Below are 26953 nucleotides of genomic sequence, written 5' to 3'. Positions count from 1 at the left end.
TCTTAAGGAATCTCCACACTGTTTTCCAAAATGGCTGCACTAACTGGCATTCCCACCAACAGTGTAAGAGGGTTCCCCTTTTCTCCACATCCTCTCCAGCACTTATTGTTTCCTGTCTTGTTAATTTTGGCCATTCTAACTGGTATAAGGTGGTATCTCATTGTGGTTTTGATTTAATCTCCCTGATGGCTAATGATGATGAACATTTTTTTCATGTGTCTGTTAGCCATTTGTATGTTTTCTTTGGAGAAGTGTCTGTTCATGTCTTCTGCCCATTTTTTGATGTGATTATCTGTATTTTGAGTGTTGAGTTTGAGGAGTTCTTTATAGATCTTGGATATCAGCCATTTGTCTGTAGTGTCAGTTGCGAATATCTTCTCCCATTCCATAGGTTGCCTCTTTGTTTTGTTGACTGTTTCCTTTGTATTTTAGCCTATTTGAAATGGGAATTATTTAAAGAGAAACATCCTACTACATCCTACTACTTTCCGGACTTTGCAGCACAAAAACGTAAAGGCCAGAGGCTATTTTTTGTTTTAGACTGCCGGGTAGCATGAGTCTGAGATGGGTTTTGTCCATTTCTAGAATAGAAGTGAAAAGAGGGAGACCTCTGAAACAAGATGATTCTCCAACTACTCAAGCCATTCTCTTCAGTGATACTTCCTTGTTTGCATCTTTGTTGGACAAAACTCAATAGTTGGAAGTTAGGAAGTTTAGTTAAGTTATAGTTAGGAAGCAACCTAAATCTATGCCTTTTAATCAGTAGTAAGCAATGAAATGAATAATCCTTGGATGGCCTTTACCCACATAAATATTTAAACGATTTCCCACTATTTTTACCTTATTTCCAAGTTTTGGATAAATTTCCTGATAGTCTACTTTCTTTTGATCATATATAATTTCCAAATGTATACTTTTCTCAAAGGAAAGGGTCATCTCACATGGATTTGCTCTAATATTTAGGTTCAGTGGGAGTGTTAATGAAGCATATAAGTACCTTGAGTTTTTTCTGATAGTCTAGAGCCCTGCAGTATTGGGCATCTCCTAAGGCTGCAAAATTGATTTCTGTCCAGATGTTTTCATAAGGGTCTTGGATTAGATTTTTAAAAAACATACAAACTATTATTTTCTTTTCTGTCCTAAGGCCAGTACATTCTCCAACAGATTTCACCTGTGATACCTATAAATTTGGGTGATTTTCTTTATTCCTGAAGGTTTCCAATTCATCCATGGTTTTTGGCTATTAGGAAATGATGTTGCCGAGACCTTCTAAGTTAGGTACTAGGGCAGTTTCCTGGCAGTGTGATATAGGAATTGGTTCCATATATATTTCTTAGTGTAGGCTTGTCATAACTGAATGAAAATGATTTTTAATTAAGACATTCCAGGTATGGCTTTGTTGCACAATTGATTAATTATTATTGGTAAAAAGCAGTATAATTTTTTTAAAATATTTTTATTTATTTGACAGAGAGAGAGATCACAAGTAGGCAGAGAGGCAGGCAGAGAGAGAGGGAGAAACAGGCTCCTCACTGAGCAGAGAGCCTGATGTGGGGCTCGATCCCAGGACCCTGAGATCATGACCTGAGCCGAAGGCAGAGGCTTAAACCACTGAGCCACCCAGGCACCCCTTTTACTTTTTTAAAAAAATCTTTTTTCTTTTAGATTTATTTTACTTATTTGAGAGAGAGAGAGAGAGAGCACGCACACACATGCATATATGTGTGTTGGGGGAGGGGCAAAGGGAGAGGAAGTGAGCCTGGTGGGGGGCTCGAAATCATGACCCCATGAATTCACTGTGCCACCCAGGTGCCCCAAGGAGTATAGATTTTTATTGAACTGATGAAAATTACAATATTGTCCTGAAAAGTAAAACTCAGTATAACTGTTTGTTTCTGAATTCTGAGTGGGTCAGTGAGAATCAGATAATTACTTTAATATGTGATGATTCAGTTTACGAAAGCATAATCTGCTGAGTTGAAGGCTAGAGATGATTCTTAAGAAAAAAAATGGACTTCATGTGTTCATTAAATGTAAAATAGGACATTAAGACTAATACCAGTTGGGGCACCTTGGCTTACATCACTGGGACTGAGTCCTACAACAGGTTCCCTGCTCAGTAGGGAGTCTGTTTCTCCCTCTGCCCTTCTGCCCCTCTCTCTCTCAAGTAAATCAATAAAATTTAAAAAAAAGAAAAATACCAATGATATTCCAAACAAGTACCCACAATTTAATTTCATTTAATTCAGTTGATTCAGTTCTAGTAATTCTTATCTGTCCGGGTGTTGGGGCACTTTGCTTTCATCATGTATGTCAGCTTGTGGACTATAAAAAAAGTCTATAAATCTTGACTCAGTCCATTGTCCACTTTAAGCAATGTCAGCTTTGAAGCTTGTACTTAAGTCTATTTTTTGAAGTATCAGTAGTTCAGTGTTCTTAGTATGGTCCTTTCCAAGAGCCTCTGGTCAGCAGAAGCAAAAGCCTGTTTGATAATGAGGCAAAGGCTGTGGTTAATTTCTTATAGTAATAATAAAACAAAAATTTTCTGTAGGGACATTTGAATAAAGGTGAATATTTTGCTTAAGGGTAAATGTAGGTAGCAAAGCCATTGGCATATGTCTAGAACCTTCCCATAAAGCGTGCATTTTCTGCAATATTTATATTAATAGTAATTTCCTACATAAACTTAACCTAAGAGACGCTGAACTTTTTTGTTGATTAGCCAGGTCTTACCATGCTAGTCTTAACAGTTTTGAGCTAATTAATATATTAATAGTATATTTTCTGTTACTATGTATATACCTGAAAAATAATATTTGGTTACCTGTTTAATCAAAGTGACAAAATATTTTAAAATAAATATATATGGAGAGGATTCTGGGAAGGTAGTAGAATAGGAAGCAGGAAGACTCTCTCTCCTACCAACACAATTATGGAATTGTGGTAGAATCTACCCGATGAAACTATTTTGTATCTCTGGAGTCTATTGTAAGCATATAATTTCTAAGTGAAAGCTTGAATAATAAATTGTGATTACTTTCAGTCATTTTCAGCTCCTAGCTAGGTAACAGTGGCTGCTACCCATTCCCTACCTCCCATCACCCAGGCAATCAGCCCTGCAGGCTTTCCAGAAGGAATTTGAATACACCTTGTGGGAACCAGCGTGGGCCAAAAGGTCCATGTCCTCCAAATGTCAGGGATCTGTGTTCTGAATGTTGTCATTTTTGATCTTGGAGGTACAAACAAGGAGGTGGGCAGCTATTGTTGTACCTACCCCCATTGTTGCAAGACCCACCCCTCTTGCTGATGTGATTCCCAGGGGATTTAAAGGGCCACTGCCCTCTTTCTTCCCCTTCTTTTCTCTTTTTTCCCTTTGTGGAGACAGACATTAAAAAAGCAGCCACAGGGGCCTGGGTGGCTCAGTGGTTTAAGCCTCTGCCTTCAGCTCAGGTCATGGTCTCAGGGTCCTGGGATTGAGCCCGGCATTTGAGTCCCTGCTAGCAGGGAGCCTGCTTCCCCCTCTCTCTCTGCCTGCCTCTCTGCCTACTTGTGATCTCTCTCTCCGTCAAATAAATAAATAAAATCTTAAAAAAAAATTTTTAAAAAGCAGCCACATATACAAGTGAAATTAGAAAGTCACCATGTATACCTGGAGAAAGATGAAGGCTTGGAAAAGACTTGAAAATTTAAGTTTGCACCTCAAGCTGAACCTTGGCGCAGAGACACCGTACAATAATTAGCAAAAATAAGACAGGAAGCCCTCGGGATCAAGAAGAATCTGATTTCTAGCATGACCACATTATTAGATTCAAGTGTCTGCTTTTCAACAAAAATCACAAGACATATGAAGAAACAAGAAAGTATGGCCCATTGAAAGGGAAAAAATCAGCAGAAACTGTCTGAAAAAGACCTTATGGTGGATCTACTAGACAGAGATTTTAAAGCAACTTTCAGCTGCTCAAAGAACTAAAGTACTAAATGGAGAAAATCAAGAAAACAATGTATAAACACATTGAAAATAAAATTGATTTTATTGAAAATCAATAAAGATTTAAAAAACCAAAAAAATTCTGGAGCTGAAAAATACAATAACTGAAATGAAAAATTTATTAGAGTGATTTAGAAACAGATTTGAATAGGAAGGAGAAAGAGTAAACTTGAATCTTGGACAATGGAAATTATTGGGTCTGAGGAACAGGAAAAAAAAAAAAGATTGAAGAAACATGAACAGAGCATAAGGGACCTGTGGGACATCATCAAGCTGACCAACTTCGTCCCAGAAAAAACATAGAGAAAGGGACAGAGCAAATATTTAAAAAACTAATAGCTGAGAACTCCCTGAATTTGATGAAAGACATGAATGTTAATATCCAAGAAGCTCAGCAAACTCCCAAATAAGATGAACTGAATGAGATCTGCACCAGACAGATTAGATTCAAACTGTTAAAGGTCAAAGACCAAGAATCTTGAAAGCAGCATAATAAAGTGAGTCATCACATGTGAGAGGAGCCTCACCAAAATTTTCAGGAGATTTCTCACTAGAACCTTTGGAGGCCAGAAAGTACTGGGCTGATATTTTCAAGTGCTAAAAGAAAAAACGGTGAATCAAGAATCCTGTATTTGGCAATATCATCCTTCAAAAATGAGGGGCATTCTCAGGTAAACAAAAGCTGAGGTTATTTGAGACTACTAGACCTGCACTGAAGAAAATGCTAATAGGGAGTCTTACAGATGGAAGTAAAAGAACAATAGGCAGGGACTTGAAGTCATATGTAGAAATGGAGATCTCAGTAAAGGTAAATATATGGGTAATTACAAAAGCTGATAATGTAATAATGATTTCTAATGCCCATTTTTGTTTTCTACAGATTTAAAGACAAACACATTTTAAAAAATACAATTATTAGTCTAAAACCTGGTATTACTGTAATTGGTTTATAATTCCACATTTTGTTTTTTTAATAAAATTTAAGAAAGTAATGCACTTTTAAACATCACCAGTTTATGTTTTTGAACACATGTGTAATTGTACGAAGATGTAATTCTCCTACATTGGCAACTGAAAGGAGTAGGACAGAGAGATGTTAAGGAATAGAGATTTTGTATGTTACTGAAGTTAAGCTGGTACAAATCCAGATTAGAGTATTGTGACCTTAGGATGTTAAATGTAATCCCCAATGATGACTACAAAGAAAATAGATATAGAATATGTACGTAGGGAATGAGAGATGAATTTAAATGTTTCACTATAGAAATCTAAGCACAAAAGAAAACAGTAATGTAGTAAATGAGGGACAGAATAGCTATGAGGCATATAAAAATCCAATAACAAAATGACAGAAGTACCTCCTTACCAGTCAGCCTTAAAAAGTAAAGAAATTCAGAAATACACTATAACATGGATCAACCTGCATTATGCTAAATCAAATAACCCAGGTACAAAAAAATGAGTACCTTATGATTCCACTTTATGAGGCACTTAGAGTACCCAAAATCGTAGAGCCAGAAGGTAGAATAGTGTTTTCTGGGGACTAGGGGGAGAAAGGAATGGGTTATTATTTATTACTAAGGTTATTATTTAATGGTTATAGAGTTTCAGCTTTGCAAAATGAAAAGAGTTCTGGAGTTGGATGGGTGGTGATGGTTGTACCATGGTATGAATGTACCTAATACCACTGAAGTATATCCTCAAAAATGGTTAAGATGATGGACTTTGTATTATGTGTGTTTTACTAAAATTTAAAAAATTTGGGGTGCCTAGGTGGCTCAGTCGTCAAGCGTCTGCCTTTGGCTCAGGTTATGATCCCAGGGTCCTGGGATTGAGCCTCACATCAGGCTCCCTGCTCAGCGAGGCGTCTGCTTCTCCTTCTCCCATTCCCCCTGCTTATGTTCCCTCTCTCGCTGTGTCTCTCTCAGTCAAATGAATAAATAAAATCTTTTTAAAAAATTTATAAATTGAAAACAAGATACATAAAGGTAGTGCAATTATAAGGATCCTTAGCTTTCTCATAGATGAGGAACCTTTGTTCAAAAAAAAATAATCAAATGATAAAGTCAGCAAAAATCAGAGAAGATTATTCTGGTGGGCTTGGAATATCTGCTTTCTGGGCACATTATGCAGAAAGGTAAAGAGTAAGTTCTTATTCTAAAATCAATTTACTATTCTAATAGAAAGCCACGTTTTACTTTTCTGTTAATATATTTAGTACTGTAAGTTTTTCAAACTGTTTTTAGTGAATAATTTGTCAGAACTTAGCATACTTTAGTAAAATTTTAAATATCTCATTGCACAAAGCAACTTGAGTTTTGAATTAGAGAAGGTGGTATGTATTGTTTTAGTGATCTAACACAATCTATAGTAGTAAAAATAATGCTATATACATAAAATTGTAATTCAGACAAGTTTATGGTCATTATATGGTGTTTGATTGGCTGGCTTACATTTTGTAACAAGAATTTGAAAGCCTTTTGAGCAAAAAGTGCCATTATTCAAGCAGTATTTTACAAATATTAATATGAATTAATACGTACAAGGAAGTAAAAAGGGGAGCTTAGAAGCATGTTATAATTTGAGGGCCTTTCCTTTTATCCAACCTCAACTGTAAATAATCAAACCCTAAAAAGAGTCTTGACTGGATAGACAGAGGTAATGGAAATATCGCCTTTATACTTATATGTGTCCTTCTCAGCTTTGTGTATACCTCCCCATCAAAATTTAGCTGTGGGATCATCTCTTTGTCCAGTTTTATTTTATCACCTCTAGGCTGAATTGGCTGTCCTTCTTTGTGCTTATTTATTACTACTTTGGGTTTACTCCCCTCCCTCAGTAGTCTTTGATAGGGGCCAAGAAACAAGGGCCAACCTCATACCACTGTCTGTATTTGTAAGCAAAGTTTTATTAAAACCACAGTTACATTTGTTTGCATATAGTGATCTATAGCTGCTTTTTTAAGATTTTTTATTTTTATAATTTTTTTTTAAGATTTATTTATTTGACAGATCACAAGTAGGCAGAGAGGTAGGCAGAGAGAGAGAGAGAGAGAGAGAGAGAGGAAGAAGCAGGCTCCCAGCTAAGCAGAGAGCCCGATGCGGGGCTCGATTCCAGGACCCTGGGATCATGACCTGAGCTGAAGGCAGAGGCTTTAACCCGCTGAGCCACCCAGGCGCCCCTATAGCTGCTTTTATCCTACAGTGGCAAAGTTGAGTTGAAACAGAGGCAATATGGCCTGCAAAGCCCAAAAGATTTACTTTCTGGCCCTTTACAGAATAAATTTGGTCTGTGAGCTCTTTCATTACCTTTTTGCCAGTTCCTACAGCTATCGGCATATCATTGGTGCTGAATACATTTTTGTCAAATTATAAAGGAATATAGGTATGGAAAATATAGTAGTGAAAACCCTATCTGTAAAAGAGACATGCATGGTTTCTAAAATGTGTTCTAGTTGTACAGGTAGACCATGTAAAAATAAGACTCCACTGAGCTTATTTCTTTTATCTTTTGGTACTTTTTCCTAAGCCTCGTTGAACTAATTGCCCTCTTAATGTACATATCACTGTTATAAAACTTGAGCATTTTTTATAGATATATTTATTTATAAATATATTTCAACCACCATGTGAACTCAAAGTCAGAGCAGTATTTCAATTTTCTGCTTATAGTGCCTGATGTGAATATAGAAAGAAACTTAAAACTTGTGTAGCCCTCAGTAAATGTATATTTGCACTGGGAGATTAGTTTGTTTTTAAAGAAAATTAATTAAAAGTTATTTTTTTAAATGGAATATTCTTTTTAAAAAATACTGCAAAGAGTAAAAATTAGTTTGTTACTTTCATTTTATCTAATGAAAATCCTCTTCTCTGAGGTGTAAACACTGTTAACTGGTAGCTATTCTGTGCTTCCTTTATTTCTTCTTTCATTCTTAGAAACACTACCTCATATACAATTATATGGAGCTTAGGTATGTAAAGTACACAAGCATTTCTTTTAAAAATGCTAGGAGTATGCTATGCATACCATTCTAGAACTTTCTTTTATTCACTTAACAGTATACATGGAAGTACTTAATTATTTTCAGTGGCTGCATGGTATTTCTAGTACAGTGATGTCACAGTGTATTTAACTAGGCCTCTTATGTTTATACATGTTTTGCTCTGAAGAACATTGCTGGGATGAATTCCTTTAACACATTCTTTTTGTATTTGTGATGCTGTATCTGTAAGACAAATTTGAAATTCCAGTTGCTCTTTCAAATGGTATATGAATTTAAGAGTTTTACATACTTTGCAAAATGACTGTGATTAACTTTCTCACAAACAGGGTATGCAAAGACTTTCTCACATTCTGGCCAATCTTGTGTATTATTTTATTTTTCTCAAGTTACTATTTTAGTTTTATTTATTTTAATTATTTTCTTAATTAATTACACTTGCTTATGTATTTTGCCATGCAAATGTTTTAAATTTTATATATTCAACATATTCATATTCATATTCAACATTGTCAGTCTTTTTTTCTTGTGATTTAGAGGTTTTGTGTCCTGTTTTGAAAGTTCTTCAATCAGAGATTATAGGAAATTAACCTGTGTTTTCTTTGATTGTTTTATAGTCTAATTTTTTCCTGTTTAAAAATGCCATTTACTTAGAATTCATTTGGTGTTAGGAATGGGGTAGAAATTAAACTCTTTTACTTTCAAGTAGCCAGTTTCAGAGTGTGTTTATATATGGTGAGTGTGGAAAGAGATAAATAGTCAGTGATGACTTCCAAATTTTGAGCCTGATTTTTTTTTTCCTTTTATGGCTTTTATTTATGTAGAAAAAAGATGTATTTAAAAATAAAGTGACTCACCATCACAGTATCATAAAATATAAAAGTATTTCTATTTTTCAGTCTTCTCTGGAAATTTCTATTTTCTGATTTCTAAGGGATGCTCAGTAGCAGTCTCTTATATTTGAAAGTTAGTGCATACCCTGCACATAATGTGTCAGTTGGTTTGATTATCTCCTTAATGTTAAAAACATTAATTATAGTGAAATTTAAAAATTATAGTCTAAATTTGTTTTTTAAGGACTTAGTTCCGCTCAACCCCAAATAGTCTATGAATGCTTTCATTGTTAAGGAAAGACTACTGTGGAATATAAATTTTAGAAGAAATGACAAATTTGATTTCCCCCCCCCCCAGATTTTGGACTGGTTTGTACAGATATGTTTGGCTTTGAAACATGTACATGATCGAAAAATTCTTCATCGAGACATAAAGTCCCAGGTATGTTTATTCTGTCACTAATAACTTCTACATGGATATGAACATTGAGCCAGCGTTGTTGGTGGCTAAAATTTTTGAACCCAAATCATTCTGCATCAGATTATCTGTTCTCTCTTCCCCCTTCATTATAATTGTAGAAATCCTCTTTATATGCATCATGTGTTAGATCTCCTGCCTTTTTCCTATATCCTCCTCTTTCTGGATTTACTCTCATAATGATGTAAAAAAAAACAGAAAATAGATATGTGGAAGGTCTGTATCTGGGCATATTGTATGTCTGAAGATGACCTTATTCACCTCTCTAGCTTTAATGATAATTTGAATATAAACTTCTAGGTTGGAAATTTGTTTTCCTACAGAATTTTGAAGATATCATTCATTTGTTTTTTGGCTTCTAGTGTTGCTATTTAGGAATTTAAAGCCAATGATTTCTTTCTTTCTTTCTTTTTTTTTTAAAGATTTTATTTATTTGAGAGAGAGCTAGCAGGGCGGGGGGGTGGGAGGGATGTCAGAGGGAGAGGGAGAAGCAGACTCCCTGCTGAGCGGAGAGCCTCATATGGGTCTTGATCCCAGGCCCCTGAGATCATGACTTGAGCCAAAGGCAAGTGCTTAACTGACTGAGCAACCCAGGTGCCCCTGTTGGAGCATCTTAATCTAACCCTTCCAAGTACCTTATTTGTTCCTTCACATTTTATCTCTGTCTCTGAGTTGCATCCTAGGTGAATTTTTTCAACCTACTTCCAGTTAACTAAATGCATTTTAAATTTTGTGTAAACTGATACTTACCTACTTACTTTTTAAAAAAAAAATAATGATTTTTTTCTCTCCAGGATTTTTTTTTTAAATATTTTATTTATTTATTTGACAGAGAGAGAGGGAGATCACAAGTAGGCAGAGAGGCAGGCAGAGAGAGAGGGGGAAGCAGGCTCCATGCTGAGCAGAGAGCCCAATGCGGGGCTTGATCCCAGGACCCTGAGATCATGACCTGAGCCGAAGGCAGAGGCTTAACCCACTGAGCCACCCAGGTGCCCCTCTCTCCAGGATTTTTAAATGGCTTTTCATATACTACTCTAATGGCTTTTTTCTTTTTTTAAGATTTTATTTATTTGAGAGAGAGTGGGAGGGAGAGGGAGAGAGAATCTGAAACAGACTCCACACTTAGCACAGAGCCTGACTCAGGGCTTGATCTCATGACTGAGAGATCATGACCTGAACCAAAACCAAGAGTCAGACACTAAACAGTGTCTGACTGAATGACTGAGCCATCCAGGTGCCCCACTGTGATTGGTTTTTGTTTCATAATGTCTTGTTCTTCTTCTTCTTCTTTTTTTTTTAAAGATTTATTTATTTATTTATTTATTAGACAGACAGAGGTCACAAGTAGGCAGAGAGGCAGGCAGAGACAGAGATAGAGAGGGAAGCAGGCTCCCTGCTGAGCAGAGAGCCCGATGTGGGGCTTGATCCCAGGACCCTGGGATCATGACCTGAGCCAAAGGCAGAGGCTTTAACCCACTGAGCTACCCAGGCGCCCCTGTCTTGTTCTTCTTAAGTGGACTTCTTTTATCTCTTTGCAATTTTCTTTTAAAAAAAAATTTTTTTTTTAATTTTATTTTTAAGTAATCTCTACACCCAATGTGGGGCTCTCTACACCCACTATGAGACCAAGAATCCCATGGTCTATTGACGGAGCTAGCCAGGTGCCTCTCTATCTGCAATTTCCTAAACATTTACTTTAAAGTTCTGGTTGGATTGTTTCACAAAATTAATTCTGTCTAGAGTGAATTCTTGTTCCGATTATTTTATTAGCTTTTTTTTTTTTTTTTTTTTTTGCATTAGGTTTCTTCATGCGTATTGGACTTTATTTTTTGGCCATTCTTTGTGAGAAATGTTTTGTCCCCACAGTTCACTCATCTTTGCATAGAGGTTTCTTTCGTGGATGCCCCACTAGGGCTCACTCACTCCCAGACCTGGTAGCACAGAGGGGATTTGTTTCCTGGTGTCAAGGCTATGTATCTGTCTTACCTTCTTACTCCTGCAACTTCTTATATAGCTTGATAGCCTCAGGGTGAGTAGTAAGAAGAGGAGAACTGTGATGGGAGCTTTATACCCCATCCTTCCAGTCCCCCACCCCTCTGCTACCTAATTCCATTTCATTCCATTTTACTCTATCCCTCTCATCCCCATTTTGTGTCATCTTAGACTGTGAACATGTGTCAATTTAAGTCTCCTGAATGATATGGAGTTTAATTAATGTTCCACAAACTCTTGCCTTTACTGTTTGGTAGAACACTGGAGTTACATATTGATGCATGCAAATTAACTGGCTAGTTTTTTAATTGCAAATTTTGTTGGAAAATTTTTTCCAATTTTTGAAAATTTTAAGGTTAATTTCTTACATTTAGGATAATTAGAATTTTTAGGCAGGCTTTTTTTTTTGTAATGGAGGGGAAGGTCTGAGTTTGTTTTTTTAAAGCTATGTTGAGATATATGTCAGATATGATGACATTCACCCACTGAAAATTTACAGTTCAGTGATTTTTCATATATTCACAGACTTGTGAAACCATCACCACTCTCTAATTCTAGAACATTTTTTTTTAATCATTCCAAAAAGAAATCCTGTACTGTTAGCAATCACTCTCCATTCCCTCTCTACCTAGACTCTGGAAACAACTAATCTTGTTTCTTTCTCAATGGATTTGCCTATTCTGAACATTTTATGTAAATGGAATCATATAATATGTGACTTTGTGTATTTTAAATAGTGTGTCTTTTGTTGCTCATGAATTGTAAGAGTTCTTTTTTTCTGGATACAAATTCCTAGTCAGATACATAATTTGCAAGTATTTTCTCCAGTTCTGTGGGTCGTCTGTTCACTTTTTAAAAAAAAATTAATCATTTTAAAATTTTTATTTTAATTCAGTTAATTTAACATGTAATGTGTTACTGGTTTCAGAGGCTGAGGTCAGTGATTCATCAGTCTTATTTAATACCAGTGCTCATTACATCACATGCCCTCCTTAATGTCCATCACCTAGTAATCGCATGTCTGTTCACTTTTGATGGTCTTCTTTGAACAGAAGTTTTTATTTTTGAGAAGTCCACTTTATATTTTCTTTTTTTGCTTGTACTTTTGGCGTCACATTTAAGAAAACATTGCCCAGCCCAATGACATGAAAATATATTCATATGTATTCCTCTAGGAGTTTTGTAGTTTTAGTTCTTATATTTAAGAATCCATTTTGAATTAGTTTTTGTCTATGTTATGAGATAAGGATCTATATTCTTTCTTATATATGTGGATATCCAGTTATTCTTGCATTTTTTTAAACTAGATTCATTTTTTTTTAAAGATTTTTATTTATTTATTTGACAGAGAGAGACAGAGAGGGAACACAAGTAGGGGGAGTAGGTGAGGGACAAGCAGGCTCCCTGCTCAGTAGGGAGCCCGATGCGGGGCTCAATCTCAGGACCCTGGGACCATGATTTGAGCTGAAGGCAGAAGCTTAATGACTAAGCCACCCAGGTGCTCCTAACTAGATTCTTTTATATGAAAAGAGTTGTCAGCTCAGAACTGGATGTAACAGTATTTCTGATTTTTTTTTTTTTTTTTTTTTTTTTACATCTCTTTCACAGAATATATTTTTAACCAAAGATGGGACAATACAACTCGGAGATTTTGGAATTGCTCGAGTACTTAATAGGTAACATCGATTTTAAGCTTTGTTTTGACATAATGTCCATGGTGATATGTATGTGATAATTTTTAATATCCTTTAGTATCTTAAGTTTTTCTAATAATTCTCTTTTTGTTCTAGTACTGTGGAGCTGGCTCGAACTTGTATAGGGACCCCCTACTACTTGTCACCTGAAATCTGTGAAAACAAACCTTACAACAATAAAAGGTATTTAAAATGATGTTCGTTACATATATTCTCTTTAAATCTTTGTTGCGTTTTATTTACTAACCTTCAGAATAGTATTCTAAAAATCATTAATACACATAAAGATATAGATATAGATAGATATGTATGTATGTATATACACCTATTCTTTTTTACTATACAGTGAGGGGGATTGCAAAGAAGCTATTTCATGTCTTGTTAAAGGACATATAGAAAGTGTCACTTCATTTTTTAATTTATTTGTTTATTTATTTAAGTAATCTCTGTACCTCATGTCAGACTTGAATTTATGACCCCGAGATCAAGATCAAGAGTTGCATGATCTTCTGACTGAGCCAGCCAGACACTCCAAAAGTTTCACTTTATTATTATAAGTTGTAATTGGAAATAGAAACAATTTTTTTGGTCTTTGTAATAGTCATTTCCTATTAGATTGTAATAGTTATTGAACACTTACTAAATGCTAGGCCTTGTTTTGAACGCTTTCTATGTATTCACTCCTTTAATCTTCACAATAACCTTGTGAATTGTAGGTATTCATTAATCTTCCTTTGCTGTGTAAGGAAGCCAAATAGAGAGAGGTATAGCAACTTGAAAGCCTCAGGCATCTGGCTCCCAAGCCCAAATCCCTAACCATTAGTTGTACTATGGCTAACTGATTGTGTAATATGTGTGTGAGATGAGGAATTCTGCCACTGAACTCCATTTACCCTTTATTTTCTCTCTTTCTAATTGAAATATCCTAACCAAGAAACATTGGTCTTAAATTTGAAAGCACCCACAGAACCTAAAAGGAAGAAAGTGATAGCTCCTTTTTTTGAGAGTGGGAAGGAAGCTGTATTTAAAATCTGAGCAGTCGAGGCAGAGAACATCATCCTAGCAAAGTGCTTTTTTTTTTTTTTTTAAGATTTATTTATTTAGTTGAGAGACAGAGTGAGAGAGTATGAGCAGGGGGAACAGCAAAGGAAGAGGGACAGAGAGAATCCCAAACAGACTCCCTGCCGAGCATGGAGTCCCAACTCCATCTCAGGACTCCATCCCAGGATGCAGAGATCATGACCTGAGCTGAAACCAGTAGTTGATGCACCTGCTGAGCCACCTAGGCACCCTCCCAGCAATGCATTTTTTAAATGATTTTAGATTACAATGATCAGTCTAGTTCATGGAATGTATTTTTAGTGGATATTTTTAAGGATAGTAGGATTTTCTTTAAACCAAATTAATTTTTCATTTTAATGCTATTTCTGTGTCTTATGGATAAGTCAACTGTGGAAAAAATCAGTCTTTAAATTAGGAATGGAGGTGCCTGGGTGGGTCAGTGGGTTAAGCCTCTGCTTTCCACTCAGGTCATGATATCAGGGTCCTGGGATCAAGCCCCATATTGTGCTCTTTGCTCAGCTGAGAGCCGGCTTCTCCCTTTCTCTCGGCCAGCTGCTCTACCTACTTGTGATTGCTCTCTCCTGTCAAATAAATACATAAAATCTTTTTTTTTTTTTAAGATTTTATTTATTTATTTGACAGACAGATCACAAGTAGGCAGAGAGGCAGGCAGAGAGAGAAGGGGAAGCAGGCTCCCCGCTGAGCAGAGAGGCGGATGTGGGACTTGATCCAAGGACTCTGGGATCATGACCTGAGCCGAAAGCAGAGGCTTTAACCCACTGAGCCACCCAGGCGCCCCAATACATAAAATCTTTTAAAAAAATAAATAAGGAATGGATTCAATCATCCTTTGGAGAATTTCATATAAAATTAATTTTGTGGGGAAATGGTTTAAAAATGTCATGGATAAGCATCATCAATATACTTCAAAAATTCATATTTTTTTCTAAATATGTTTTGAAGTATTTTATTAATAGGATCATTAGTTTAATGAGTTTGTACATGGGTCATATTAACATGTACAAGTACTATATACTAACAGATAATAAGTTTAATTACATTTAAATTTTTTTATAAGTTGAATCTTGAAATTAAGTAGATTTTTGGAGTTAAAGGTTTATATTTGTAGCTTTTCATGAGTTTGGTTCAAGATAACCTTGGGATTTCAATATTGGATTTTATTCTTTTCTGTTTAACTTTGAGGAGCAGTGGTTTTTGTTGACTAATAAGGACTGCTGTAGCTGTGAACTATGTCTTTTTTTTTTTCTTTTTTAAAATGGAAATAGAATTTTTTTAATTATAAAAATACATTTAAGATAAAAGAAAGGAAAAAACTACAAAGAACATAGTATATGTCCTTAAAATAATATTAAATAATTAATATATTTACCTTATATAATATTTTAGTAGACTGTTATAGATTTATTTCAGATTTAATTTTTGTAAATTAATATGTTCTTTTTCATCATTAAAACAGTATTTTGCTTTTAAAATAATTTTAAAAATCATGGTGTTTTGTAAGTAATTTAATAAAATAAAATAAATTTTAAAAATTGAATAAAATAATAAATTCCACGGGTGCCTGGGTGGCTCAGTGGGTTAAGTTTCTGCCTTCAGCTCAGGTCATGATCTCAGGGTCCTGGGATTGAGCCCCGCATCGGGCTTTCCGCTCAGCGGGGAGCCTGCTTCTCCCTCTCTCTCTGCCTGCCTCTCTGCCTACTTGTGATCTCTGTCTGTCAAATAAATAAATAAACTCTTTTAAAAAAATAAATAAATAAATAAAAATCTTTAAAAAAAATTCCATATTCATGGAATTTACTGACTTTGTTCTTTTAAATATTACATTTCTTTAATAAAACTTTAATTGCTTGGGCAATGTCCACAATAGCCAAACTATGGAAGGAGGCCAGATGTCCATTGACAGATGAATAGATAAAGAAGATGTGATATATATACACAATGGAATACTACTCGGCCATCCAAAGAATGAAATCTTGCCATTTGCAACAACATGGATGGAACTAGAGGGTATTACGCTGTGCAAAATAAGTCAGAGAATGATAATTATCATATGATCTTACTGATATGTGGAATTTGAGAAACAGAACAGAGGATCATAGGGGAAGAGAGGAAAAAATATAACAAGATGAAATCAGAGAGGGAGACAAACCATAAGAGACTCTAAATCATAGCAAACAAACTGAGGGTTGCTGGGGGGAGTAAAGTGGAGGGATGGGGTAACTGGGTGATAGAGGATATGTGATATAATGAGCAGTGGGTGTTATATATAACTAATGAACCACTGAACTCTACCTCTGAAACCAATAATAGATTACATGTTAATTAATGGAATTTAAATTTAAAAATGTTAAAAAAATAAAGTGAGGGAATTAATAAAGTAATTGCTTGGGCAACTGATATTTTTCTAACCTGGGATAGCTATTCTTATCATTTCGTTATGGTTGAAATTTTGAGGTTTTTTTTTTTTATATATATATATTTTTTAAATTTATTTAATTTTTCAGCGTAACAGTATTCATTGTTTTTGCACAACACCCAGTGCTCCGTGCAATACGTGCCCTCCCTATTACCCACCACCTGGTTCCCCCAACCTCCCACCCCGCCCCTTCAAAACCTTCAGGTTGTCTTTCAGAGTCCATAGTCTCTTATGGTTCGCCTCCCCTTCCAATTTCCCCCAACTTCCTTCTCCTCTCCATCTCCCAATGTCCTCCATGTGAGTTTTAAAAGATATGTTTTATGGAACAGATATTTTTGGAGAGCATTTTCATGGTGCTTTTATTTCCTTTAAATGAAAAAAAAATTAAATTCTGATACTTAGAGAAAATTTCTCATTTTTCCCTTTTCTAGTGACATTTGGGCTCTGGGGTGTGTCCTGTATGAGATGTGTACACTTAAACATGCGGTAAGTAGAGGTTTCTGAAATATTTAAAAAATTGTGTTCTAAAGTACCTGTAAATATATATGTATATAAATATATGTAATATATATTAAATATAAATATAAATATATATATATTTTTAATTATATGCCACCTTCCAGGTCACTCTCTTTTACTAGAGGTTCTCTGTCAGTTTTTAAATTTCTCATCTTTTCTCAAGTATGAATTTAAATAGATTTTCCCTTAATATATATGCATATATTGTATACATATGTTATATATTTGTTATTATAATACATATGTCATACTTTTTTCCCAGGAAATTCTTTTTTTTTTTTTTTTTTTTTTAAGATTTAGTTATTCATTTTGGAATGAGAGAGAGTGAAAGCATCTCCAGCAGATTCCCTGCTGATTGGTGAGCTGGACTAGGGTTTGATCCCACAACCCTGAGATCATGACCAAGAGTCAGATACTTAACCAACTGAGCCATTCACACACTCCTCCACCAGGAAATTATTTCTCATGACAAAAATAAACTTGGTATCTTTTTAGTGTTCTATTTATATGTGAATATGGTATTTTAGCTTAATGATTTTTGTTTCATCTTAGCAATTCCTTTTAAAACACCCAAAGTATTTGGAATTGAATTGTATTTTGAGTTTGGAATCGAAATTAAAGAACATTTTTGACGTATTCATTAAAGGATTTTATCAATTCAGATGCTCTTTAATTAAAATTTATTTTGGGGGCAGTGGGTGGCTTAGTTGGTTAAGTGTCTAACTCTTGATTTCAGCTTAGGTCATGATCTCAGGGTTGTGACGGAGTGAGAGCGAGCGAGGCATTGGGCTCCAGGTTCAGCAGGGAGTCTGCTTCGCCTCTCCTCTGCCCCTTCCCCTGCTTGTGCACGCACACACGCACACACACACACACACACACACACACACAAACACATACTCATTCTCACTCTCTGTCTCTCTCTTTCTCAAATAAATAAATCTTTAAAAAATTGTTTTTTAATTTTTGAGACTTTGTTGAGATGGGCATAATATGCCCCAAAGGGGGAGTTTTTTTCTTAAATAGGTTGAATTTTAATCACTTTCCATTTCAAAATTTTGCTTTTTAAAAATGCTCCCCTGGGGGTGCTTGGGTGGCTGTCAGTTAAGCATCCCGACTCCTGATTTCTGTTCAGGTCATGATCTCAAGGTTGTGAGATAGAGCCCAGTGTTGGGTTTCTTTCTGGGCATGGAGGCTGGTTGAGATTCTCTCTTTTGCTTTCCCTCTGCTCCTCCCTCTGTTCCTTCCCTCCACCCTATATGGGCATGCTTGCTCTCACACAAAAAAAATGTTTCCTCCATTAAGCCATAATGTATTTTCATTACCGAAAACTTAAGAAAATAAATAAAAATGTAAAGAACTGAATGAGTATCAAAAGCAATTCTTCCAACTGGTAATCAGTATTTGTAATACTTTGTTTCCTTCCAGGCTTTCTTCCAGATTAATTTATAAAAAATTTTTTTTTTTCTTTCTGCAGTTTAATTATATTGTATAAACAGTTTTAGAGCCTGTTTTTATTGCTTGATATTATTTGGGGGTATTTTTTCTTTGTTATGTTTTTCATGGTTGCATACTCTTAATTTTAAGACTGTATTGCCTTATAAAAGCATAGACTGCTAAAGTGATATGGAATGGTCGTTTATCAGATCTATATTTGAAGGAATTGGTCAATTGGTGGTTTCTCGACACACAGCCATTTTAGGTATAAATCAGTGTATTTCCTTTCATTTTTTCATCTATATTCTGTCACCATTGCTTCTGTATTTTGGAATTACATACTCTTAAGTAGACACATGAAATTAAGTAATTTACTAACCTTTATGAAAAGTTTGTCAGTTGAGGGACCGAAAATTCACTGTAGTGAAGGAATAATCTATCATGCATTTAGAATTCCTTCTTAGGTACATAGCTATTTCTAGACTACTGAATTGTGCTCAAATTTTAGTATGCTGAATATCATATTTTAAATGTCTGAGAGAACTCAAGATTTAGCAGAACTTTTTTGTACTTGGTATAATCACCAATACCTAATTTATAGTGTGTTTTGTTTTATTGATGTGTATGTTAAGAACACAGTAACAGTGCACAACTGTTCTGTTCTATTTTAGCAGAGATGTCAAAAGCTTAATTTTATTTACTTTCAAAATTAAATCTTTAGATTTTAAACTGCCCCACTGCTGTTGGTTTTTTAACTTCAGTTAGAGTTTATATTGTGTTTACTCCTTAAATATATACTATTCTTATTGATATGGCTTATATTCCCCTTTGGAATACTTGCCATGTTTCTTACTACATGGCTTTTGGGAGCATCACACACTTAACAATAATAATAATCAGTGTTTAAAGGAAAGTAATTAGTATTATTTTTAAAGATTTATTTATTTGAGAGAGAGAAAGGGCATATACACATGAGTTGGGCAAGGGGCAGAGGGAGAGAATCTCAAGCAGACTCCCTAAGTTGGATGCAGGACTCCCATGGCCCATGAGATCATGACCTGAGCTGAAATCAAGAGTCGGACCCTTTACTGACTGAATTACCTAGGCGCCCTAGTACTTTCATTTATTATGTTTTTTCCCAGATGCTGTTTTGTAGTTAATTTCTTGTTCCACTTACTGCAACAGGGCCATAGGTAGGCAGGTCTTGAATGAAGACTACAGGTTTGTTTTTGTCTTTTTATTGTTTTTATAAAATCTTTAATACCTTTACTCCATCTTTTAGTATTTTGAGTAAGCAAAAATGAATATTAAACTTTTCATGAGGACTAATATTCTCTTAAATGTGTTTATAAATAACCAAGTGAACTTTCTTCTAAAGAACATATGGTGATTAGAATATTTGTAAGGGGATTATATTTCTGTTCTATAGGAAAATAACTTTCTCAGTGTTTATTCCTATTTTCAATATGTATGTTTCATATATGTTAATTTATTTTCTGGATTTTAGTTTGAAGCTGGCAATATGAAAAACCTGGTACTGAAGATAATATCTGGATCTTTTCCACCTGTATCTTTACATTATTCTTATGATCTCCGCAATTTACTCTCTCAGTTATTTAAAAGAAATCCTAGGGATAGACCATCAGTCAACTCCATATTGGAGAAAGGTTTTATAGCCAAACGCATTGAAAAGTTTCTCTCACCTCAGGTATGTTTTTTTACTTTAAAGTAGTAAGGTTTTGGTGCTTAATTAGGACATGACCTATGTTTTGAGGAGAGCACATCACAGTTCTGGAAGAATGAAATGCCTTTTTCAGATGACATTGGAGTCACCCTTTTTTTCTGCTCTCATATTCTTCCTCTTTGGATTTATTTTCTAGTTGTGAATCTATAGGAGGGAAAACATTCTTCCTTTGTTTCCTCTTAACATTTAATACTGAACTTCTCACCCTTCCAATCACCGAATGTGTGGTAGTTTTTCCCACACCGAGCACTTCTGCAACACAGCTGGGTGTCCAGTTTAGTTCAGTTCTGGGACTACTTGGTAATACAGGTCATCAGATCCCACAGCCAGCTGAAGGGATACGAAGGGCACGGGTGCTGAGTGCCAGACCTGTTGCAGTAAAATTAGGATGTGTCACCCTGCTGGCATGTTTACCAACACAGAAGCTGTACAGATCCTGTCCTTCAGCTTTTTATGGAGGCTTCATTATGTAGACATGATTGATTAAATCACTGGCCTTTAGTGTTTGAATCAACCTCAGTCCCTTTCCTCTCGGGGAGGGGAGTGAGACTAAAAGTTTCACCCTCTAATCACAAGGTAGATTTTCCTGGCAATCAGCTTCCATCCTTAGGGGCTTTCCAGGTGTCACCTCCTTAACATAAATTCAGGTGTGGTTGAAAGTGGCTTGTTAGGAATAACAAAAGACACCTTTATTCTCTTTCAGGGTTTTAGGAGCTGTATGCCAGGAATTAGACACAAGATAATGTATTTCTTAAGATAAATCACAATATCACAGAATCATTCCTTTGTCTTGGATTTCTGTTGTTTTCCAATTTTTTTTTTAATTGTGGTAAAAGGTGCACAACTAAAATGCATCCTCCTAACCGTTTTTGAGTGTCCAATTCAGTGGTATTAAATAGATTTTCAATGCTGTGCAGTTAATACCACCATTCATCTTCACAACTCCTCATCTTATAAAACAAGCTGAATCCCATTAATCAGTAACTCCCCATTCCTTTCTATCATAGCTCCTGGCAGTCACCTCTCTACTTTTTCTTCTTAGATTTTTAACTGTAAAATTATTATTCAAAAAAAATTTAAATCCAGTATAGTTAACATATACAGGGTTATATTAGTTGTACATGTACAATATAATGATTGAATGATTCTGCACAGTAGTGATCATCAAGATAAGTGTACTCTTAATCCCCTTCACCCATTTCACCCATCCCCCTACTCACTTCCCCTCTGGTAACCATCTCTAATTATCAAATGTTTCTGTGCCTCAATGACCTATAAACAATGAGATTATAAATATATGTACATCATGAAGTGGTTGTGAGAATTAAAAAAAAAGCGATAATGTACATAAAGTTCTTAATGTCTAGCATGTAATAAGTGCTCAATATATTCAATACAAAACATTATCAATGTGTCATTTTATTATACAAATGTAAACATATTAGTATCTTAATTTATGTGATTATAATTATATTCTATTTGATAATTATTGAAAACTGTTGTTTTGGGGGCATTTGTATTATAACAGATTGTTGACTCATGATTTTTCCTCTATTACTCACATGTAGATGCATAATAAATATTTGTGGAGTTGAGCTGAATTTTACTGTGACAGGATTTATTAAAAATTTATATCAAATCAGTTTTTAAGGTATTGATATAAATATGATCCCCTGAAACTGGAATTATTTTATATTACATGTTCTGTGTGGCCTTTGTTAATTAAACTCTTCTGTAAATCATGTATCTAGCAAAATCGTAGTTTTTTTACTTTTATATGCTTATGGGATAAGAGGGAAGTGTCATATATTCTCTGGGTTAACAGAACATCTGTGAACAAATAATTTTCAGAAAACAGAAGTGTGGATTTAATTATTACTACCAGGAGAACACATTAGTCACCAAAAAGCCAATTTAAATGTATAGATTGAAGGTTACTTTTATAGGGTGTAGCAAGAATCTCTGAAATGTAGGTGTCTTATAAAACTCCTTTGTTATAAGTAACAAATTCAAGAACAGATTTATGAGGCAATATACTATTATTTTTCGGCATCTATTGGCAAAGAAAGAGTAACTTCATTAAGTCTTGCTGATACTCCCAAAATAAGTGGTTTGGACATAACAGTCTCAAGGCTGAAGCACTGGAATTCAGCTAGCCAGCAATGAAGAAAAATGTGCAAGCCTGATTTATCAAAATTTATAATATGGAAAGAAAAAAGGACAGATTATGATTATTAAGAAGTGGAATATTTGATAGTATGTGTTTAGTATATGAATAGCTCCTTGTTAATATTTAGACATCACTTAGATTTCATTTTTGTGAAAATCTCGTTTGATTCCTAAGTTTATTTTCTGCTATATATCACTTACTCAGTATTCTTGTGAGAAAGTTTGTAATACATTTTGTAAGGCTTTAACTTTGAAACAGTTTGTAAGCTTTACTGTATAATATATAAACTACTATAATATTCTGTAGAGTTTTTAAAAAATTACTTCTCTAACTGCTATCACCCAAGGTTTAATATGGCTTAATTCTCAATCTTGCACATGTGGAGGAAGCTTGACAAATCATGGTTAAGCTCTGATTCCTCAGCAATATAGGTGTTGTCCAATAGTACTTTCAATAGTGCGTCTATAATGATGTGTTTTATATCTGCATTGTCCAGCATTGTAGCCACTAGCCACATGTGGTTGTTGAATACTTAAATTGTGCCTAATGTGACCAAGTGGCTGAGTTTTAAATTATATTTATTTAAAAATTTAATTCAAATAGCTACTCATGGGTGACAACTATATTGGACAACACAGTATAGTGATTGCAAAATCTTGGATTCTTTATGCCCCACCTCTTAGTTCATATTTGTATTCACAACAAAAAGACTCACCTTCAAGCAGTGAAGGAAAGTATCCAGTCTGGGGCAGTATGGAGTGCATAAGCCACCCATTGTCTTCCATGTAAAAGAAAGGGAAAAAAGGCAAATGTTCAGAAGAGCAAATACATTTACACAGTTGCTCTGAACTATCTGTGAACCAGGTCTTCACTTAATTTATCTTTTGGTGCAGTGGTTTTTAAGCTTTACCATACTTTAAAAAATCACTTGGAGAACATTGCTGGGTCCCATCACTACCATTTCTATTTTAGTGTTTCTGAGGTGGGAGCCTGAGAATTTCCACATTTAATATGTCCTGGTGATGCTGATTCTGCCAGTATGAGACTTGAAAACTGCTATTAGGGGATCCTTAGTGGGAGAGAAGACCATCTCACTCATGGTTTTTTGACTATTGGAGCATCTGTTCCACTGCTGCTGTGTAAATACTCTCTTCAGCAGGCCTCATTTCTCTTAAAAAAAAAAAAAAAGAGAACATTCACTTGTTTTCCCATTCTCCAGCCAGTGAGAAAAAAGCAGGCTTAAATTGAGTTACATCTTTGTTGGCATCATATTCTGTATTTAAAAGGGGGAAAAGAAAATTTAGTAAATAGGGGGAAAAATGACTTGTGGGAAATACTAATGATTTTTGCTTCTCAAAATTTGTTCATGAATGCTGGAGAATAGGTCCTGGAGTGTTTTATTAATAGTAAAAAGAGACGCTTAATTGGATTATCTAAATTATCTAAATTTTTATTATCTAAATTATCTAAATATTCAAATACTTATCCTGTAGTATGTTTATAACCACATATTGTTTAAAGTGAAAACTCATTGCAGAGGCTGAGAAGATTCAGAGTAAAGTTGAAATAACTGAGAAGTTAATCTGAGTGATTATTATTGAGGTAAATGAGGGATTTGGCTGTATGTAAAATATGGAGGCTATTCCAGATAGGAAGTAATTATGTTAAATTGCTGAGAGATAGAACAGGAAGGCAGTTTATGGAGGTCTTTGTGGTTCATTAGGTTAATATGGGAAGAAGGGTTATGTAGGAAAGTAATAAAATAAATCTGTAAGAGTGGAAGAGAGTTAGTATGAGGAATTTGGGATTACTTAGGTTGAATAAGTACAGTTTATCTGATAGCGTATATGTAACTGGAAAAGGAAAAATGTAATCTGAATAATGGGTAGAGTTTTTATTTTGGAAATTTGATGTTGCTAACTTTTTTTTGGCCTTTTTCAATCTCAGCTTATTGCAGAAGAATTTTGTCTAAAAACATTTTCCAAGTTTGGAGTGCAGCCTGTACCAGGTAAATGAAATTTAATATGAGTCCTTTCATCTGTTTGCAATAGTCAATATATTAATATTAATTAGTAATACTTTCTAATTATACTAGAGATACATGGAGATATAGTAAGTTGGGGTAAATGCAGATAAATTTAATCCAGAGGAAATGCATCTTTAAATTACTTTGATATATGACAGTATACAACACTTTGTGACGAGTTAATAACAAAATTTCCAAAATTTCTTGTCTGCCTTATTTGAATTAAATCTATCTTGAAGTCTTCCATCTTTATCAGTTGCTTAGCTGATATTCTGAGCAGATTGTCGTAGAATGTTCTAAAATGTCTTAGTTAAGTGTTTATATATTTTTCTGTAAGAAGTACTTCATATTCTAAAATTTTTAAAAAGTGAATTTATGTGAAGTCAGGTACCTTACCAAGGATAATTTTGTTTTAAATGTGGCCAGCAGCAGTAGAGTATTTGTAGGATTGTAGATATGATTATATACTATGTGTATGTATATACATGATTGTGTGAGAAGGAAATTACATTTTTTCTTCATAGAATGATTTCAGAATGGATTTCTAAAATCAGTGGAAGTTATGTGATATTCGAGGATTATATTGTTTTTCAAACAGTGCTTTCCAGGTTCTCTATTTTGAGTTTGAGTAAATTAATAAAAATAAATACCATATTACAACAATGAGTCCCTGTAAGCTGGAAGTGGTATGGCAGCGTGTTCTTAGGAAGGCCAGCTATATTTAGTTCTTCCTAAAGCCCCTTATACTCATCCTGTCAGTGTAGAGACTGTCAGTTCCTCGGAAATCAATTCACTCTTAAGCAGAACTCACAAGAAACTGACACACAGCTGAATCAGCATGTCTCTCCTGGTGGTCAAGCCTCATGAGAAGTCAAATCTTAAAAGCCTCATTGTCACAAAGACCAGAAATACTCCATGTCAGCACATTCTTTCCATGTAGATAAGCCTACATAGGAATTAGAAAGTTATTTTGCTTTAACAGAAGTTGGGTGAATGAAATGTTTAATAGCATGAGGCTAAAATAGGAATTGTATTACTGATGGGTCTGTAGATAGCTTTGTGGGCTCCAACTCCCCATATTAAGCTTTATACTACTGGTGGCCCATCACTGAGCCTGAGAAACACTCCCAAAGCAGGTAAGTAATTCTCCCTCTTTCTGGAAGTGAATGGGAACTATTTAATATTTTTTTGCCTGGGAATCTTTATTTTTATTTTTATTTTTTTTTGGTAATTTTTATTTTTTTTTCAGTGTTCCAAGATTCATTGTTTATGCACCACACCCAGTGAATCTTCATTTTTATAAAACTTTTGTGACTTCAGCTTCTTCTTCAGTATGTGTGCCAGTATGTGTACTGGTATACACTATATTTCTTTGGTTGTTTTAATGCATTTAGCCAAGTTATAATGTGATGTTATATATATGTGTTCTGATTAGATCTTACAGTTGAACTCTCAGAGGGAATTTTTTTTTTCTTCCACTTTTCCTAGTTCCTAAGTAATATCTTTGATACAAATAATAGATTTCCTTTAAATTTCTTCAATTTAACTGTTTCTATTGAATTCATCATTATGAATTCAAGGCCTCAGTAAGAATTGGATACATCATTGCTGTAGGGCTTATACTTGTATGTATATAAATTTTTATGTATCTCTGATTATTTCTTTAAAAGCAATCCGTAAACATTGTTCTTGATACAGATTGTCCTCTAGAAAGTTTGACCATTTTATGTTCCCACCAATAGTGTGTAAAGGTACCCATTTCATGGGACCCTGAGCTGTGATTGTTTTAAAGTGTTTGTTCTTCCCTAAGTCTGTAGGTATAGACATCATTCAGACTATAGATGATGAAAGTATTAAAGTTGCTCACAATGATGGTGTTAGTGTTTAACACTTGCTCTTGAAGTTTATGTGAATTTTGAAATTTTTCAATGAATTATGAAAAATTTTGAAAGTAATTTCTAAAACAGTAGTGTTCTTTTAAAAATATTTTAACAGCTTTATTGAGTTACAGTTCTATACCACTTAAAGTCAACTCTTAAATTTAGTGATTTTTAGTATATTCATAAATACAGTCATCATCTAAAGTCAGTTTTGGGAATGTGCTTATTTTTTTAATATTGAGAAATTTCAACATCTTAAAGATGTGTGGCTTTTTGCTTCCCCCCACAAAAATGGCTTCAGTATCAAGTAGTTTATAATGAAAGCATTGATTGACATGTACTAAGGAGTAAACAAGATCTTTTTTTTTTTAAGATTTTATTTATTTATTTGACACACAGAGAGAGATCACAAGTAGGCAGAAAGGCAGGCAGAGAGAGAGAGAGGAGGAAGCAGGCTTCCTGCTGAGCAGAGAGCCCGATGCGGGGCTCGATCCCAGGACCCTGAGATCATGACCTGAGCCGAAGGCAGCAGCTTAACCCACTGAGCCACCCAGGCGCCCCTAAGGAGTAAACAAGATTTTTATAAAAAGTCTCAAATGCTATCAATAATTATGAAAATGAAAAAGTGCTATCTTGAAGAATTTTGAAATTAAAGATTTAATATAAAAAACTCTAGGAAGAAAACTCTTTATATCT

At 34.7% G+C, this 26953-nt stretch overlaps 1 protein-coding gene across 7 annotated transcripts in view; it reads left to right on the top strand.

The window, feature by feature from the left end:
* Nucleotides 1-26953, top strand: part of NEK1 (NIMA related kinase 1) — a 193128-nt gene that overhangs the window by 22228 nt on the left and 143947 nt on the right. For all 7 annotated transcript variants that reach the window (XM_045997312.1, XM_045997311.1, XM_045997310.1 and 4 more), the window contains exons 6-11: nt 9180-9263; nt 12900-12967; nt 13082-13168; nt 16916-16970; nt 19945-20145; nt 24299-24359. In XM_045997312.1, coding sequence (XP_045853268.1) covers nt 9180-9263; nt 12900-12967; nt 13082-13168; nt 16916-16970; nt 19945-20145; nt 24299-24359 — 556 coding nt within the window. The remainder of the gene's footprint in view (nt 1-9179; nt 9264-12899; nt 12968-13081; nt 13169-16915; nt 16971-19944; nt 20146-24298; nt 24360-26953) is intronic.

This window comes from Meles meles, chromosome 2, assembly GCF_922984935.1.
Source record: "Meles meles chromosome 2, mMelMel3.1 paternal haplotype, whole genome shotgun sequence".
Classification (NCBI taxonomy): Eukaryota; Metazoa; Chordata; class Mammalia; order Carnivora; family Mustelidae; genus Meles; species Meles meles.
Note: the sequence above shows the minus strand (reverse complement) of the source record. Positions and strands in the feature narration are given on the sequence as shown.